General features: G+C 39.8%; 1 protein-coding gene across 1 annotated transcript; it reads right to left on the bottom strand.

Annotated features, from left to right (window-relative positions):
- Window positions 1-12,006: 12,006 nt before the first annotated feature.
- Window positions 12,007-17,128, bottom strand: LOC128869710 (zinc finger CCCH domain-containing protein 13). Its single transcript, XM_054112318.1, has 8 exons — window positions 16,990-17,128; window positions 16,578-16,803; window positions 15,854-16,506; window positions 14,217-15,790; window positions 14,049-14,143; window positions 13,085-13,975; window positions 12,734-13,003; window positions 12,007-12,665 (listed from the first exon to the last, which is right to left on the bottom strand). The coding sequence occupies exons 1-8, from the start codon at window positions 17,026-17,028 to the stop codon at window positions 12,442-12,444; spliced, it is 3,972 nt and encodes a 1,323-aa protein (XP_053968293.1). The 5' UTR covers window positions 17,029-17,128; the 3' UTR covers window positions 12,007-12,441.
- Window positions 17,129-18,881: the final 1,753 nt, after the last annotated feature.

Below are 18,881 nucleotides of genomic sequence, written 5' to 3'. Positions count from 1 at the left end.
CATGGGTCCTTTCGCAAGTATTTGTGGCGAATGGGAAAAGTGAGTCTACTAAACTGCATATATGGAGATACTGAGTATGATAATGCGGAGCGCACCATCTTTAAATGTGAGAGGTGGAACGTAAAGAGAACAGATCTGCAACGAACTATTGGTGTATTTACACCTGAAGAAATTATCGAGAAAATGACGAAGGAAAATGGAATGCCGTCGCAAATTTTGTGGAGGATATTAACCGAAAAAAGAGGCGTGAAATGGAAGCTTATGCCGAAGAGCATTGAGCATAGGTTTCTTAAAACAGGCGACCGTGGACGCAGGGTGAGTAAGTAAGTGTCCTTGTTAGGACGCCGTCTTGGCCCTCTACCTCGAAGCAATGCGGAAGCAGTCCCGGGGTGGAGGGAGAAATCCAAGAGAAGAGGAGGGATATTTTTAGTAGAATCACACACACGTAGTAGCGACGGTTACTATATGGTGCGACGAACCTCACCGCCAAAAAAAAAAATATAAAAAAATAATATAGATCTGTCAGCCCTTGTTGTTGTTATTGCCCCACGCCTACAAAATGGCTGCCATTCAGCATTCACCATCTACCCTTTATTTATAGACTGACTAATTTTAAAGACAAAAACTTGAGCAATGTCAAAGATGGCATAAAAATAAGTAGCGTCTAAGAATTATTCTCTACTGATATCTGGGCGTCATTTTTAGAGGACCCTTAACTTCGTTAACTTAATAACATTAATATTCTGTTACTGTTTAGATGCGGGTTCTCACCTTAGAGCACACGGCGGAGAACAGACAAGGTGATTTTTGGCCAAAGCGGAATAATAAAAGCGAAGTAATAAAGCAGCTTTCTCTGTTCATTCTCACATCCGCCGTCCAGCTCCTCATATTTTACAATGTTGCTTTATCTGTTGCATTTGTTGCTTCTTTGGAGGCATTTAAAATATTTGTTGGGCAATTTCGTCATTATCTTTAAAATATTATTTTCTTGAAATTTTTTGTGAAAAAAAAAATACATTTGTGAATAAAAAATTATTTATTCTAAGTACCAGCGGAACTGTAAACATGATTAGAGGAAGCATCCTGAGAGGGACTGAAAGAACTTTCACACGATTTTCGCACACAACTTTATTATGCAGCAACCCTTTACTAATAGAAAACTGAGATAAATTTAAAAAATATGGTGGCCGATTACAATTAGCAATGAGCAGCTATAAGCTTTAACACAACAACAATCAATTGACAAACAAATTATGAAAAGAAAGTATGGCTAGATCGGCCAAACCTCTTAGGTTAGGTTAGGTTGTGGTGGTAGTCGGTCCGTATGACCAACTCACTTAGACCTTACAGGTCCGTGGTGATCCCACTGTGCGACACGGGAACCTTGTTTATTTACTTTCATGAAACCATGTTGAGGTTTTTTTGAAGCGCAGGATTGGTCTAATCCCCGCGCCAGATAGTTCTGTAAGATAATTGAAAAAGTGTTTACCTAGACAACCTGCCCTGATTTTAGCTAAGGCTGGACAATTGCAAAGGAAGTGCTCTACTGTTCTTTCCTACTCCTCATCTCTACAGCTTCCACAATATTCATGGGATAATACTCCTAGTCTCAAGGAATGCCTTCCAAATAGCCAGTGGCCGGTGACACAAGCCACGACCTTCGAGATATTGTCTCTTGAGAGGCTAAGCAATTCCGTTGTCCTTTTCTTGTTTATTTGCGGTCATAGTAGCTGGCTGTTACGCATGTATCTTCATCTTCCCATGACCAATTGGCCTCTTGGGTAATGTTGTTTTTTATTATTAATTTACTCGTGGCCAAAGGTATTCCAATGGTACTTTTATAACGGAACAGTTGAAGAGCAGTGCCTTTTCTGGCTAGCTTATCAGCTCTACAAAGGCTGACATTGAATATGACGCAAATATCATTTAGGGCTGCTCGACATTCCTGTGCAACCTTTGATCTTAGTATAGCCGCATTCATTGATTCAATGGGCCCTTGGCTATCCGAGAATATATTTATAGTGTACCATACTTTTGAGTCTAAGCGCCGAGGCGTCGGCCACGTTTTTCCCTACGAGATTTAGTGAAGACAAATTAATTAGCACTTCTAGCGCTTTGTTTGGGGTGGTTTTTAATGCACCAGAGATGCATAAAAGAGATGTTCTTTAGACCTTACTCATGTTTTTAGCGTAACTCGCCTCTTATATATATATATAATTGGCGCGTACACCCTTTTTGGGTGTTTGGCCGAGCTCCTCCTCCTATTCGTGGTGTGCGTCTTGATGTTGGTCCACAAATGGATGGCCTCTTACATGAACGAAAAAGCACTTGGCCGCTTGGAATGGAACCCGAAAACAACATGGAGAAGGGCAATGAACAGAGAGAAAATCATTCAGCGAACTAAGAGCTTTAGCAAAAGGTAAAAATAGTTGGAAATCTTTTGTGATTAGACTAAGTTCCTAAAAAAAATATTTCGAGGGTTAATGGAGAAATTAAATCCGACACTTGTAATTCCTCCATGAAATTATTAAGCTGTGTCGTGACTTAGGCCTTCCAATAAATGTAATAAAGCTATTTTTGAAGTGCAGCATGCATTTCCGCATAACGTCGCTAAATATGCGCTTGAAAACCTATTCATATAATCCTTATAAATATGTTCTCCTTCTTCTTCTTCTTAATTGGCGCTATAACCGCTTACGCGATTTTGGCCGAGTTTAACAAAGCACGGCAGTAGTTTTTTTCTCATGCTTACCGGCACCAGTTGGACACACCAAGTGAAGACAAGTCCTTCTCCACCTGACTTCTCCAACGCAGAGGCGGCCTTCCTCTTTCTCTGCTACCACCAGCTGGTACCGCATCGAATACTTTCAAAGCCGGAGCGTTTGTATCCATTCGGACGACATGACTCAGGCAACGAAGCCGCTGGATCTTTATTCGCTGTGCTATGTCTATGTTATTATCCTGTTATCAATGTTACGTTTTCTTAATTGGTTTAGGACATCTGGTACCCATATTCTGTGCTTTCGTTAAATCTATAAAGCACATATATATATAGAGGCTTATTGTATTCGATTGCTTTTTCAGCTAACTGTCTTATGATGAACACGGCATCAGTTGTTGATCGGGTTTTGGCGGAATCCCTGTTGTTCGTCATTAGACCTTGTCTTATTTATCTCATTAGCGATAATTTTCGTTAGGCGCCTAAGTGTCGTATTTAAAAGTGTTATTCCTCTGTAGTTATTCGGATCCTGTTTATCCCCTTTTTTATAGATAGGAATTTTCGTGCGTTCACGCCATTCGTCAGATATCATTTTAGTTTCCAATATTTTGTTGAAAAGATGTGTAATTTCAACTGCCATGCTAACTCCACCGTACATTATCATTTCATTATGTATGTTATTGGGTCCGGGAGATTTTCTATTCGTAATTTTTGTGATTGCCATTATACTACAATATATTCTTCGATACCATCGTTGCTAATTTCTGGTTCTGTACTTCTTTGTTGTTTTGTGTTGCTGTATAGGTGTTGAAACTGAGAGGTTCATTCAGATATAGAAATATTCGTCCTCAAATATTCAATTATTGGTTTCCTCCTGTTTCGTAGCACATCCCAGACTTTTTTCTACGCTCCATAGAGGTCGTACTCTATATCAGCTGAGAACTGTTCCCAATTTGCTATTTTTATTGCGCTTATTTCTTTGTTTACTGTACTACGAACGTTTTTATATTCATCATACGGCAACGATTTTGGTCGACACCGTAAGTAAGGCTGTTCTTTCTTCGCGGCAAGAGTTTTAACTTCTGGCCTAAACGAAGGTTTTGTATTTTTTGCATTAGTTCTTTTAACTCTTCTTTTACCTATGACTTCATTTGCAGCATCGATAATATATCCTTTTAATATGAGTCATGCTTCGTACTGTGCCAATACTTTTGTTCAACACTGTATGTCCGATAGTCTTTGGCAGTGAGAACGCCTTCTAAATATTAATTCCGTTCAGTGGGAAAATAAATATGCATACTTTCCAGTATGCATGCATATGTATGTACATATGTATACATGAGTCGTAAAATTATACATCAGTATACTCGTACACATCCTCTTCTTCTTGATTGGCGTAATAACCGCTTAAGCGCATTTGACCGGCTTTAACAACGCACACCAGTCGTTTCTTTCCCGTGCTTACCGGCGCCAGTTGGACCCACCAAGCGAAGCCGAATCCTTCTCCACCTGATTTTCCAACGTAGAGGAGGCTTTCCTCTTCCTCTGCTACCACCAACGGTCAACGCATCGCATACTTTTACAGCCGGAGTGTTTGCATCCATTTGGACGGCATTGCCTAACCAGTGGAGCCGCTGGGTCTTTATTCGCTCCACTATTTGTATGTCGCCGTAAAGCTCACACAGCTCATTGTTCCATCTTCAAAGAACGATGTATATGCATACATATGTATGTATATATAGGTAAATATAATATATAATAAAGAATTAAAACACAAGGACGTGATACCTAAAGCCGCTATGGATTTTGAAGATCATAAATACCTCGTGGTTTTAGTAAACCTTTTTGTGATCGTATTTGTAATGATTATTTTAATAATCTTATTTCAAATGAATTATTAATAAATAAAATTAAATATATATCGTAACTGTTCGAATTGAAAACCTGTAACACAAGGAATAAATGGTAAGTACTCGTAAGGACTCGTATGTACGTAGATATGGATAATATTAAATGAGAATGGATCTGCACATTTTTTCAGAATATTTGCTTGTATTCATGAAGGTTCTACGGGTTGGCTCTGGTTCTACTCATCCAAGAGGAAACATGCGCAGACAAAATTATATTAGCATGAGTCCCATTTAGGCAGTGATCCGTTAAAGTCAAATTTGCCGGGCGGGGTAAGGGGTGTTCCAAATGTAGGAGCAGCATAGATTTAGACCAGCTTTCTCGAAATATCTCGAAAAGCCATCTGCTGTCTTTTCAAGGACACTGGATTTGCAAGGCGGCAGTGGAACGCTCGCATAATTATAGATATTAATGACAAATAGCGAATTTCTTTCACCTGCCAATTCATCGGCTGGATAGATATAGTCCCATGAACGGGCGCACATACTACGTATATGTGGCATTTTGCTCTTTTAGAACATATAAAGTGGTTTTATAGAAGACTGATTACCAAAGGTAATAGTCACTGCTTGCAGGTTGCGGTACCTATCGATCATACAGAGCGCAGTTTCTTCTGTGAACTCAGATTGAAAACGTTGCAGAGGTTCGGCAGCCAAAAATGAGGGTTAAGGGAGAGCTTTTGAGATCTAATCTCTAAGTAATCTCTCTTGCCAACAAGTGTTACTTTGGACTAAGTAGGCAATGAGTAGTAAAGTCCTCTCTCGACGAACAAAACTAACACTCTACAAGGCTCTCAGCATACCGTCCTAACGTATGGTGCAGAAGCTTGGACGATGACAACATCCGATGAAGCGACGCTGGGAGTGTTTGAGAGAAAGATTTTGCGTAAGATTTTTGAACCTATGCACGTTGGGCACGGCGAATATCACAGGCAATGGAACGATGAGCTTTACGGCGACATAGACATAACGCAGCGAATAAAGATCCAGCGGCTACGTTGGCTGGGTCATGTCGTCCGAATGAATACAAACGCTCCGGCTCTGAAAGTATTTGATGCGGTACCAGCTGGTGTTAGCAGAGGAAGAGGAAGGCCTCCTCTGCGTTGGAAAGATCAGGTGGAGAAGGACTTGGCTTCACTTGGTGTGTCCAATTTGCGCCGGTTAGCACGAGAAAGAAACGACTGGCGCGCTTTGTTAACCTCGGCCAAAATCTCGTAAGCGGTTATCGTGTCAATTAAGAAGAAGAAGTATCGATGACTGTAGAGTTAGAGCACAGCCAGAGAAGTGCATTATCTGCCCGTTCACTTCCCTAAGTCGTTTGCGTGGAGGAGTCATTTTTAAAAACGAGGAGAGTTAAAATTCTCAAAACAGTTCTTAGATTGACCTGACCTTATACCCCCTTATCTCATGCATACGTTTAGTCTAGGTAGGTAGGTAGGTTAGATGGCAAGAGTGCCATGGGTACACTACAAGTAGCACTAGAGTGCCGTTTCGATATCATAATATAAACCACTACCGGTGGAAAATTACAAAACTTATAAGAAGAAAAACCATCCACAGCCATCCAGTGTTGTTGATGTAGTGGAGTAGAGAGAAGGGATACAGGTTGGAGAACTACCTCAAGTTATCCCCAAAGGCGCACTAAGGAACCTCAAGCGCCTAGGAGCCCAACTGGGACACTTACAATGAAAGTGATCAACAGTATGTTTCTCTGCAGGATCCCCATAGATTTTGCAATGGGAGGTGTACGGAAATCTCTGCATGAGTCCAGTGGTACGGACTTCAATTAAACATCCTAAATAAAGCCAACAGCTTCTCTCTTCTGAATTCTTCTGTCATATGAGGTTTTGCCTTTTTGTTTTCTTCAACAGCTATCAACGCATCGAAAACTTTCAGAGCTAAACTCCCTTAACTACCGCAAAAAATTTTCTACGGAGCTTTACTCTTGAATACTCCTTAGATCGTCCCTTTACCATAGATGTATTTATCGTACACACCTCTGCGACGTAAATTAGGACAGGTATGATGACAAACTGTTTGAGTTTCGCTTTTGGTCGTAAAAAAGCTACTTTGTTGCTCTTTTGCCTACTCAATCAAAATCAGGATTTATTGCAAAGAGTGATCTTTGAATTCCAAAGTAGATATTGTCATCGATATTATAATTGTGTCCAAGTAAACCAAGTCAAATTACAGTGTACTACTTCTATAATGACGAGACGGTATTCGCCTCGTCCTCCTTAATTGTCCAGTCTATTTACTTTGCTTCTTTATTTCATTATGAGCACTCAAACGTGTTAGACCGCGAGATTGTGCTGGTCACGCGTGGATTGTGGCATTAGTGTGCGAGGCCTTCCCCTAAGACTAGCAAAGGCTCAATTGTTGGACGCGGTGGGTGTACTAATCGAGCATTTCCTGTAGTTATCCCTGCTATCAGACTTAATATGCCTTCAGCTCCTTTAGCAGCAGCTGCCTGCCAAATTATCTCAACACCTACTCCCAACTGCCCTGCTTTCGCGAGACTAAGGCTAAAGCAACTCGGCTATCATTGATAAGACACACCTGCAGGACGGAATACTAACCGCTGCTGACATTCATATTTACGATCCAGTTACCACAGTCATTGTAAGGTCTTTCCGCTTATCTACCCCACTCTTCCCTTTCTCCTCTTTTCCTTCCACATCAAAAAAGTTCTGGATTCAAATCCAAGTATTTCCTCTTATATTTGCTGGAGTAACGAGCCAACATAAGTTAACCCAACCGACATCCGATTAAACAAGGTCTCGAGTTGTCAAAATTCTTAGGTTCATCTGATGAATATCGATTCAATAGAAGATTTATCACTTCTGAAGTCGTAGTAGTAAGACCTAAGCATTTCCGCGGCTTTGGGTTTTAATTACTCACAGTCAATAGAGTTGGAAAGGTCCATCTGTTCTTTAACCGCGGAATTGCTATTCATAATTTACCATCCACTTAGAGGAAGTCTCAAGATTTTTATATATTCTACGGATTTCACTGATGTGATTATAGAGAAGTGGTCCGACCACAAATTAAGTGAGCCTAGAACGATTTTTCAATAAGTCACCGCCTTATTTTTTATCATTTGGCTAGCGCCTCGAGCAACTGTTGTTGCCTTATAGATCTTAGCCGGATATAAATTTGCGCTCCCTGTTCATTCAGAAAATACGTCTTACTTCTTTCAAGGCCCCTCTGTAGAGAGCCTTCGACCTTTATACTACAATATTTTTATGTAAATGATAGGAAAAGTTATTTTTAAGGTACGGTGCACTAGACAGGGCTAGTTTACTGGGGTGGCAGCTCTTGGGCGGGAAAAACCCCCGAGTCATTCCGGTAGTGCAGAACCGGCTGCCATGGGAATGTGCTCAAAATAAAATGCTCAGCAAACAGTTTCTGCTTGGATGCTATTGAAGGTTTCTTCCCTGCATACACCTTCCAGGCACATCAGGAGCCATGACCTCAACTATTCTGACGAGATCCAGGACAAAACAAACCTACAACTATTGGACCGGACAGTATATAGACAGACGCAAAACGACAATCATCGGTAGACGCTTACCCCCATCCCAAACTACCAACACCCGAATGCCGTTATGGGTGACCAACCCCCACCTATTGCAGATGAACAGCTCCAGCGTCCCCGTGAGACATGCGTAACACTGGCACAATAACGTTTTGGATACTATAACAGACTAAGCTCCTGTCTATCCAGAATCGGTCCCTACGTACCTAACATAAGTATGTCCAGCATGCGAAGGCACTCCGCACTACACTCACCACCTATTCACATGTCCTATCGAACCTTCTCACCTAACACTCCTCTCCCTCTGGTCCCAACCCTTCGAAACATCAAGTTTTCTGGGCCTACCGTTAGATGAGCTAGACGACGAATGTACTTACCATTGCACTCACAGGGTTTAGTAAGCTGTTACAACAACAACAACAAAATATTTCTTATAGCGGTCACCCCTCGGCAGGCAATGGTAAACCGTCGAATGTATTTCTGCCATGAAAAAGCTGCTCAAAAAATATTTGCCGTTTGCCGTTTGGAGTCGGCTTGAAACTGTAGGTCCCTCCATTTGTGGAACGACATCGAGACGCACGCCACAAACAGAAGTGTACGCGCCAATTATTTATTTATACAGTCTGTCAAAAAGGTACCGGGAATTGTTCAATAAAACGCAAAATACTTGTTTAATCATCCACATTTATTTTGTCGCCTTCAAAATACGCTCCATTCGAAGCACTGCACATATGCCAACGATTAGTCTTGTCATCAAATCGCCTTTTAAGCGCGTTTGAAGACATCTTCTTCAGCTCCTTCAGCGAATTCTCCTTAATGGCCTCTGTCTACTCAAAACGGAGTCCGCGGAGTGGCAATTTAAGTTTTGGTAAAAGGAAAAAGTCACAGGGGCTAAGTCCGGTGAATGTGGTGGTTGTGCGATGATATTTATCGAGTTTTTGGTCAAAAAAGTGTTCACAATATGAGCCTTGTGAGACGGTGCGTTATAATGGTGCAAGGTCCATGAGTTTCCTTTCCACACGTTTCCTACGCACATTCTCTCTCAAACGTCGCATAACTTTTAAATAATATTCTTTATTTGCCGTAGAACCATTTGGAACGAATTAACGCATTCCGAGTGCACAACACCATGATAATCAAAGGAAAAGACTAACATGGCTGTCCCTTTTGACCGAATTTGATTTGTGATTTTTTGGGTTTCGGCTCATGTGGATAGCGCCATTCAGCCGCCTGTTGACTGGCTTGCATGTCAGACTCATATACCCACGTCCCATCACCTGTTATGATGCGCTGGATAAAGGTTGTGTCCGAATTCACTTGCTCAAATATGTCTTCAGCCAATAAATTTTTTGCAAGAAATTCAACTCTCTTGGAACGAGTCGAGCAGCACGCGTCTCATGCCCAATTGAGACACGCTAAGGTCACGAGCCACCTCTCTCAAACTTAAATGAAGTTTTCCAGCACCATTTTTCATCAGTTGAAGACGTTGATGGGCTATCAGAGCGGGGCAAAGCTTCCACGACTTCTCGGCCCTATGCAAAAGCCGTAGTATACCACTCGTAGACCCGTGTTTTTGATAAAGCACACTCGCCATGGGCTTCCTGCAACTTTTTCAACGATTCGGCACACGAAATCCCGTTCAAACACACAAAATTTAAAATAAATTCTTTGCTCGATATTTTTATCCATAGTGAAAATCGCAGACCACACGTAATTGAGATCACGCTCAAACACTTGTACCAACATTCCAACAAAAAAATTAAGACATTGTGTAACGCGCGCTTTTTAAATGAACAATTCACGGTATTTTTTTGACAGAATGTATTTTTATTTATGTAAATTACTGAGGACTTCCGGGTCGAAGCTGAATAATCGGAGGAGGTGCGCAGCGCAGCGACGAGCGTGAAGCGACTAACTTGTTCGCCCTCTTGCTTTTTTCGATAAAAACATTTCTTTGTTTAAGGGGTTATACGCAGTTATGACTTTTAAAAAAAATCGATTTTTTTTTATTGCATTTTTGTAATGTACATATATGTATTCAAAAGTATACGCGCGAAATTTGAAGTAGATCTAAGCAATACTTTCGGAGTTATACCTAAATATGTAGAGATGCCTCGGCACGTTTTAAGGTAGGTATTGAAACTTTAAACGTGTTTTTTTCAAAACGGCATTTTTCAAGTCGGTGTACACCAGAGACCTGCATGGCTCACTGTTTTCTTGAGTTGTTCATACGCAAAATTTCTTGCTCACATTCAGTCAATTGAACCAAAATATTTGGTCAAGTGCAGTCAGCTCATGCAGGCGAACGCGTAGTTCAGCTCAGTCAACACGTATGATCTAATGTCTTCGGCTCAAATCTAATCACTGAACAAAAAGCAGCATTGAATGAAATTAGCATCGGCCTTTGCGTTCAAACGATCAAACTTGCTCAAAGAAGTAATTGTCATTATTGTAAATAGCACATGTTCGAGCAAACGAGCGTTGGCGTACAATGTACGCTGTAAATTGCGTTTCGTATTTGAAAGGATTAGTTGGTTTCAGCAATGTTTCCTTATTTTCGTTATTTTCTTTCGTGTTTTATTAAAAGTTTTAAGAAAAAAAACAAATATGAAAATATAGTGTTTTTGCTTTAAAATTTTGCTTTTACTTTGCTATCGTTAGTTACAAGTAAAAACTCATGCGGGATCATACGTGTTCAAACCGGCTCATTTGGCTCTATATCCCTTTTATTCTTGCTCAAAAAAATGAATGTATAGCCGAACGAGCAAATACCCGAAACGGCTGCTATGAAGACGATTGGTGATAACATCGGAGAGCTAAAACGCAGCACATGATTTGATTGAGCTGAAATAAACAATGACAATAACTTATTTGAACAAGTTCGATCGTCTGAACGAAAAGGCCTGTTTTTTTGTTCAAGCGAAGCGTATGAATGTTTTACACTGAGCCGGTGCAGTTCTCTGGTGTACACGATATCTCGAAAACGGCTTGTTTGATCGGTCAACCGTTTTAACTCAATCTTTAAAGATACATTTTCTAGTAATTAATCGTTCCTTTTGTAAATCTGATACTTATTTTCCATTTTATAATCAATTTACGACCAAATTTTAACGTAAAAATCGAAATAATTTCTTTTAAAAGCTGCCATTTTGTAAATTCACTATTTTGATTAGCCGAACGATTAATTACTAGATAATCTAATATACAATATTAACAAAATTTGTTTGGTTTTTTGATTTCAGATAATCCAATCCTGAGTTACGATGTACACCGTAAATCGTCTTTTTTTAAAGGAGGTTCCAGAAATCGCCTGCAGCGCGCTCTATAATCAACATTTTCATAAATAAAAAATTTTGTTACGTTCTTGAAGGATGCTTTTATAACCGCCAAAAATTTTCAAATTAAAATATTCTGAAGTTTCTTCAGGATAAATCCTTGACAACCCGTCTTTTATTTGCTTCATAACTGCGTATAACCCCTTAAGTTTGGCAGAAAAGGCAGCCGTTAAATAGTTAAAAATAAATGTTTAATAGTAGGTTCTTGGGAATAAATGGCAAAATGTGTGCCAAAGTTGTAGCAAAAACGAGCACAAAAACTTTTTTCTTGTAACTATCTTTAACATTCCACTGAGAAACTTAAACAGGAATAAGTATCTTCCGCCAACTCTTTCAAGTGATTTTTAAACCTGCTGTCCCCTGCCGTCTTCCGTTCGTGGACGTCTTGTCTTCCATGCCACAATCCATGTTAAATCCCTCATTTGCTGAAAATAAAATTGAATTCCTATTGTTTTACATTTCTATAGTTCTAAATTAGCGAAATGCTAGAGTAAAATGAGATATCATACTTTATATGTAATATCAAGCGTTTTTCTGCTTTATAACTTTATTACATTTTGTTTGCATTTATAATTATTCGATAAGCCGTTGAATTTGAAAATGTTTACTATTCTATGTATTTCCAGAAATCACTGCAAACACTATTACAATATATTTTGTATAGCTGTTTTTATGTTTACGTATAGTTTACTATCCTTTTTATTAATATGCGAGAATATTTATTTTTCAATAATTTAAAATTTTTAAATATATATAGTGTTTTTTTTTGTGTTTTTTGTCTTTCTCTTTACGTTTTGTAATTACGTAAAGCATGGATACGCAGCAATTATATTTATGATTATAAATATGAAATAATTTGCGTTGCAGCAATTAAATTTACATTCACACAAAATGTACTAAAATGTGCACGATAGCTTAAAATACAACGCACATCAATTCATTTTAAACAACCGAGGCGACCCACTTAAATTTGCTGCTGCTCTGCACTTCATGATGATAGAAATTACACTCCAACTTATTTATGCAATTCTTGCCAAATCGACATGGTTTGGGATGGTAGAAAGTGCACCCAACCTTTGTGCATGTGGGGTAGTATTTGCACATGGTGCTAGCGGCTGCTGTGGCTGAAATCGATTTGTAATTTTGTACAGGCACGACGTGGGAGGCTGTGGAGAAAAAAGTTTAATATTTATAAATATCAGTGAGTTCATTTCTTTTTCAAATATTGACTTACATAAAGGCGGCGCTTGTGGTACCAGTTGTGCCGGATCACGCGGTCCGCTGTGCGAGTAATTGCAGTCGAGATTCGTGCAGGCGAGATCGTATTTGCAGTGCGGGTGTGAGTACAAGCATTTATCTGCATATTTGCAGTTGGGGAAACTTTTACATGGCGCCGTCGGATGATAAAAATCACAAAATTGTTTTGTGCAATTTGGGTGATATTTACAACGTTCCTTTGTCTTGAGCACACGTACCGCTGCTGAGTCCAAGGTGACGGAGCTCACTTAAAAGAAGAAAGATGCGTGATTTTTAATGCCATTGAATACAAAAACAAACAAAAAATAAATAAATATAAAATACTTACGAGAAGGTATGTTGTCATACTTTTTCGCCTCCACATTTCGCGTTGAGATCTTGCGCCGCTCCTCGCCACTCTGGCGATCAGCGGAATAATCGCGTGATGCAGCACGTTCGTGAATTCGTTCACGGTCACGCTCACGATCACGTTCCCTCTCTCGTCCTCGTTCACGCTCCCGTTCACGATCGCGTTCGCGTTCACGTTCGCGTTCTCTCTCGTATGCGCTATCCTCGCTTTTGGAACGTCGTTTACTTGCTGAAACATTATCACGATCGTAATAATCTAAGTCACGCGATCTACTGTCATGTTGACTACTAATTGGCGTGCGTTTACTTTTGGGCGGGGTTTTCGACGATACGCCCTGCTCTGATTTTCTTGTCGGAGTTGGTGTAGCCGAGCGTGCGCTTTGATTGTTTCGGTCTTCGCTGTGCGTCCGCTTGTGTTTGCGTTGTGGATTGTCATTGCTAACAACCACAGTCGAGGACAACTTTTTTGGGCTCATCTCTTCGTCGTCTGTATCATTTTTAATGATGATCTTTTTAATTTCTTTTGGCTTGCGGTAGGCTTCAATTAAATCAGAGCGCCGTAGTGGCGGTGTTGCTGGCAATGAGTTCGACGAGTCGTGATCACTGATGCGTGGTACTGTTGAGGTTGGCACCACTTTCGCAGAAAGACGCGATTTAATGTTTGAACGGCGACTGTTGTGTTCTTTCTCGCGTGCGGCTGGTGGTCTTGCGCCTTGCGTTACTGTTGTTGTTGTGGTTGTAGATGAGGCTTCGGCACGTTTAGAACGCGAAATCGAAGATGAAGATGACACTTGTTGCAATGGCGATTCAGAACGTGCGCGTTTCAATGCGGCTGAAGCTCTATTCATGAACTTCAATGCGGATTTTTCATCTGTAATGGTATAGTGTGTGAAATGCTTTATATTGGCATTACTGTATCCAAATACATTAAAGTTTTAACTCACCATTAAGGGTAACCACAAACTGCGTTTTCCTTTGCGATCCCTTATCCAAAGAGGTCTTGTCATTATCATTTCCATCTTCAGTCGTTTCATCGGTTCTGTAAAGATAAGAAAAACATAAATTAAAAACGTTGAGTAAATGTAAAGTGTGAAAAAATGGCAATAACTTACTCGTCACTTTCGTTGCTCTCCTGATCCTCATTTTTTATGCGTATCATTTGCGGTACGTACACGTATTCGTGATTGGAATCAACCCGTTGGAATACCGTGCCTGGCACATATTTCTCCTCCAATTTTACTTCTTCTCCTTCATCTTCTTCAAAATCTGCCTGGTCGGTGCCAACAATCTCATTCATTTCCGCTCGCCGTCGTTTCCGCAATGGCATATCGCTTTCCACTTTTATTACAAGATTTTGCGTTGCACGCCTAAACAAATTCGATGTGGAGGAAGTGGATGTGACTTTCGCGCCACGATTTAGTCTCTCGCGATAGCCTTTGGTATACAGTTTGCGCTCATCTGTAGGATCTTTCACAATATTACTAATTTTATTTGCTGCCACTTTCTGTTCTTTGTGTCGTGACTTAATTATAGTGGATCGTTGTGCTTCGGCAACGGCACGTAACAACAGCGTCTTGCAAGCCTGTTTACTGGGTGAGACTGGGGCGCGAGGCTTAATTTTTATAATTGAATTCAATGATTTGTCTTCTTCCTCCGATGATTCGACTGGTTTGATTGGCGCTACGATAACACGCGAACCGATACGTTGGCGCTGCGTTTGCGACGAATGTGAAGGTGACGCATCTTCATTGGCACTATCTTCTTCGCTATCCGAAGAGGTTCCTGATGTTGATGAGGAGCCATCATTACCATCATCATCACTATTTGCGTCGGCAATATCCTTCTTGGCATAATGGGGTTTAACGATAGCTGATACAGTAATGTTGGGCAGTGCGCGATTGTGGTTAGTCGATGTAGTGCGACGTAGTATTGGCGATAACGAGCGTCGCATTCTTGGTTCATTCTCCTTACGCCTATTAACTTGATCGCGGCTTCGGTCTCTGCCGCGATCTCTTTGGCGTTCACGTTCACGCTCCAAATCGCGATCTTTACGCCTGTCTTCACTTCTGCCACGCAATTGTGCCGGACCACGATTTCTTTCACGTTCTCTTTCTCTATCGCGTTCTCGTTCTCGCTGCCGTTCCCTTTCTCTTATCCGTTCACGTTCAAGTTCTCTATCTTTATCGCGCTCTCGTTCTCTTTCGCGATCCCACTCTCTATCACGTTCATTACCGTTGTCTTTCCTACGGAAGGATGGCACGAAAAGTGGTTTATCTTCCCGTGGGCGACGAACAGGAAATTGCGATTCGCGTGCTGCTGCCAGACGTACGCCCAATCGTTCATGCACAGGCCTTTTAGTTGCCTCAAACGGGGTCTCGCGTTTATCACGCTCGTGATCCCGGTTCCATTGCTTGTCATGTTCACGGTCATGAACGCTTTCTTTCTCTCTTTCCTGATTTTGCTGCTTTGATGGGGATTGACCTCGTCCTCCACTACTATTTAATTGTTCACTGGTTTTTATCATTTTTTTGGCAACTAATTCTTGAGGCGGAGGTGTGAAATGCGAAGATATATCTGCTATTTCCTTTTCTGTAGATATCGGTTCCTGTATTTGTTTCTCGCCTGCGTCAAAAATTATCGGGCTTCTCCTCGTGCTAATTTGCTGTTCGGTTTGTATGGTTGAAATCTGAAAATATACATATACATTACTTTATTTAAATATGGGTAACAATTTTATTTATTTTATTACCATTTCAGTTTCTTGTGGGCTAACATTTTCCCCTTCCTCGTCCTCCATGCCATCTTCCTTCAAATTAATGAAATCATCATCATCATCAGTGTTATCATCCAGTTCACCTAACTGCCGTAAATGCTTTTTAGCTGCATAGATTTTCTTTTGTATTTCTGCCAACTCCGCCAAATCTTTTTCCCTATTGCCACTGCTTACCGGCGCAGTTGATCCTGAGCTCTTTCTGGTAACGCTGTCACCATCTCCGCCAGCGCCATTGCAACGTTCGTCTTGGATTGGTGTAGTATCTATTGCCGATATAGACTTTTCATTTATAGACTTGGTTGTTGGGGTTTTTGTTGTTGTGTCAGTACTCGTCGTTTTGGTGTTGCTTTTAGCTTTTTTAATATGCGATGTCGTTTCAGCAGTTGTGCTGAGTGTTTTCTTTGCTTTTTCAAGAAATACATCAGCAAATACGTCAGTAATAGAGTTAATGGGTGGCACTGTTGGTGCGTTGGTAGCACCTGCTGATTTTTCGGTAGTGTTCACAGACGTACTTTGCACTTCATCTGCTGATTTTTTTGATGTAGATGTTTTTCGATCTCTCTTGCTAGTTTTACGATCCTTCTTGCTTACCACTTCTTGTTTTGGTTCTGCTTTACGTTTTTTAGTTGCTGGACACAGATCATGAGAACAAAAGTTTAGTAATCCTTTAATAAATATTAAAAAGCAAAGAGTTATTTACCACTAACTGCCGGCAAAGTGACTTCTTGCAACTTCTGTAGCACCTCATGTAGCCAAGTTACAAACAGTTCAGTCTGCGAGCCCAGAAAAAGATTAAGGTCGGCAATCATTTGCTGTTTGGAACGCTTGTTTGCCACCATAATCATCACATAATCAGGCAATTCATCGTCTATATAGCCGGCAGTGCCACCAGTGCCTAACTCTAAGAGCTTGGCTTTTACAGCACTCTGGGAAAAGCAAAATTCATGCAATTAATGGAAGGCTTGCACACACAAATGTTTAATCAATAAATTTTTGATATTGAAATCACCAATGACTCTTTACTAGCAGCACTGAGCCATGCTTAAAAATGTTAACTGTCGCTATAAAGTTATGCAGTATTTTACGAAAAACTTCTTTCAATATAAACTTACCCGCATTTTTTGGCCAATTTCACTGCCAAAGTTTTCCATTTTTTACAAATTTGCGAGAGTCAAATAAAAAACCTATGAAAATTCCTTATCCTTTCTACTACTTGTCGACGGTGAAAAATATTGCAATGGACTGGCGAAAATTGAGAACAAATGTCAAATAAATAAAGCGCAGCCGAAAAGAAGAAATACACAAATGCAGGGTTGTAATTTCAAAGTTACCACTGCCCTTCGCATGGTGAATTTGGGGTCAATTGATCTTAGATATTATGAAAGTAATTGAGGATAAAAAACATTACCTGGGCAAATTCATTATAAAGGACTAACAGAGGCAGCGAGAAATATCCCCAAATTCAATGACATCCTTTATAATATAGCTCCCGGCTACGCTCATGCATGTCCAACAGCTTATATGTGTGCGTGTCGGGTGCATGATGCTTGACCGCAAACGTTCATGCAAAAAATGTCATGCGCCATTTGAATTGAATATTCGTAGCGTGCGCACGTAAATATGTCGTCTTCGGAAGATGATTTGTTGTTGCTTGTAACTGCAGCAGTTATACTTGAATTTCTTCCGCACACCTATTCATCTCGAATGTCAGCACAAACTGAGGCACTACTGTATGTCATGCAGACTGCGACACGGTCATGCAAAGCGAAAAAATCTAAAATTTTTGATATTCCTCATGCAAAAGCCGACAACAAGTATATGTGACACGAAACAAGTACGTGTGTCACCGGATACGCACACATATAAGCTGCTGGACATGCATGCGTGAGCGTCTCTGGGAGCTAATATAGCACAACCGTAGGGCTAAAACCAAAATAACGATTATATTCAATCGCGAAGATCCAGCATAGATACGCCGACCATGAAGAGTATACACATTGAGTCTGTAGTAGCCATAAAAAGGAGCTGAATTGATTTCTTCGAATCTATTTGATCTCTAATAATGCGAATTTTTTAGTGAATACATTACATTGCTAAACTTTGTTAATAGATTTTTACATTCTAGGGATCAAAAATACATAAAAAAAATTCTTTGCTCTTGTCGTTTTTGCTACTACCTGTTCAATCTTCGTTGCTTAAACAAAAAGCATAAAAGGTTTTTCGCAGAATAAAATCCAATTTGACCTGTATTCTGAAATTTCTTGTTCTATTGGGAAAGCCAATAAACTACAAAAGTTGTTACTCTCTAAAACGATAATCTATACTAAAATATTTTGAGGAAAGTACTGAAATAATATTGAGGACACGAAACCTAGTTTTCGAATATTTAAGCATTCTAAAATAAAAATGGGAAGATTAGTTTCTGAAAAGCATATGACTATGTACAATAAAAAAATGGTAGGTAAAAATATTATTATCACACAAAAGACTGTAGTAAGTTTGAAGTCGATATTGCAATTGTCGATGATTTCACTAGGCGATTAGGAATAATAACTTACGTGAATATTTCCGAATTAAAATGACTTGACTTTCCGAAAGGAAAAAATATTTATAAAACTTTCCCATAAAAAGTGGTGAGTTTGAAGCAATCAGTACAGCTATTTTGGACTAAATTTACGTAACTTAACTTAATATTTTTCGATCTCTTCTATGGAAAGCTATATTAGCGATTAGTTAAAACTTATTACCAGTAAATTTAAGATTCTTAAGTTTCGGACTTACTTAAATTGGGAGTGGCGTAATAATCGAGTATGACATTTCTTAGTAAAATCTTAGTATATTTTTTAAATATAAATGTATGCATGAATTATTTTTAGGAAAATGTATAAAAAAATATAATCGTGGCCAATTGTTTAAGTTAAATTTAATTTAGATAAATTAAGTTAAGTCAAGACTAACTAAGTTTTACATGTCTGTCGAGCGATAATACTCGGTTTCCATTATA

The sequence above is a fragment of the Anastrepha ludens genome, chromosome 2, assembly GCF_028408465.1.
Source record: "Anastrepha ludens isolate Willacy chromosome 2, idAnaLude1.1, whole genome shotgun sequence".
NCBI lineage: Eukaryota > Metazoa > Arthropoda > Insecta > Diptera > Tephritidae > Anastrepha > Anastrepha ludens.
This window is presented reverse-complemented; position numbering and strand designations above follow the sequence as displayed.

Bases quoted from the DNA above. Each gene is read 5' to 3' on its own strand.
- LOC128869710 (XM_054112318.1), bottom strand. From the start codon at position 17,028: ATGGAAAACTTTGGCAGTGAAATTGGCCAAAAAATGCGG. The intron at 16,507-16,577 runs GTAAATAACTCT...ATCTGTGTCCAG, and splicing joins CACTTTGCCGGCAGTTAGTG to CAACTAAAAAACGTAAAGCA. The intron at 13,004-13,084 runs GTAAGTATTTTA...TCTTCTTTTAAG, and splicing joins GTATGACAACATACCTTCTC to TGAGCTCCGTCACCTTGGAC.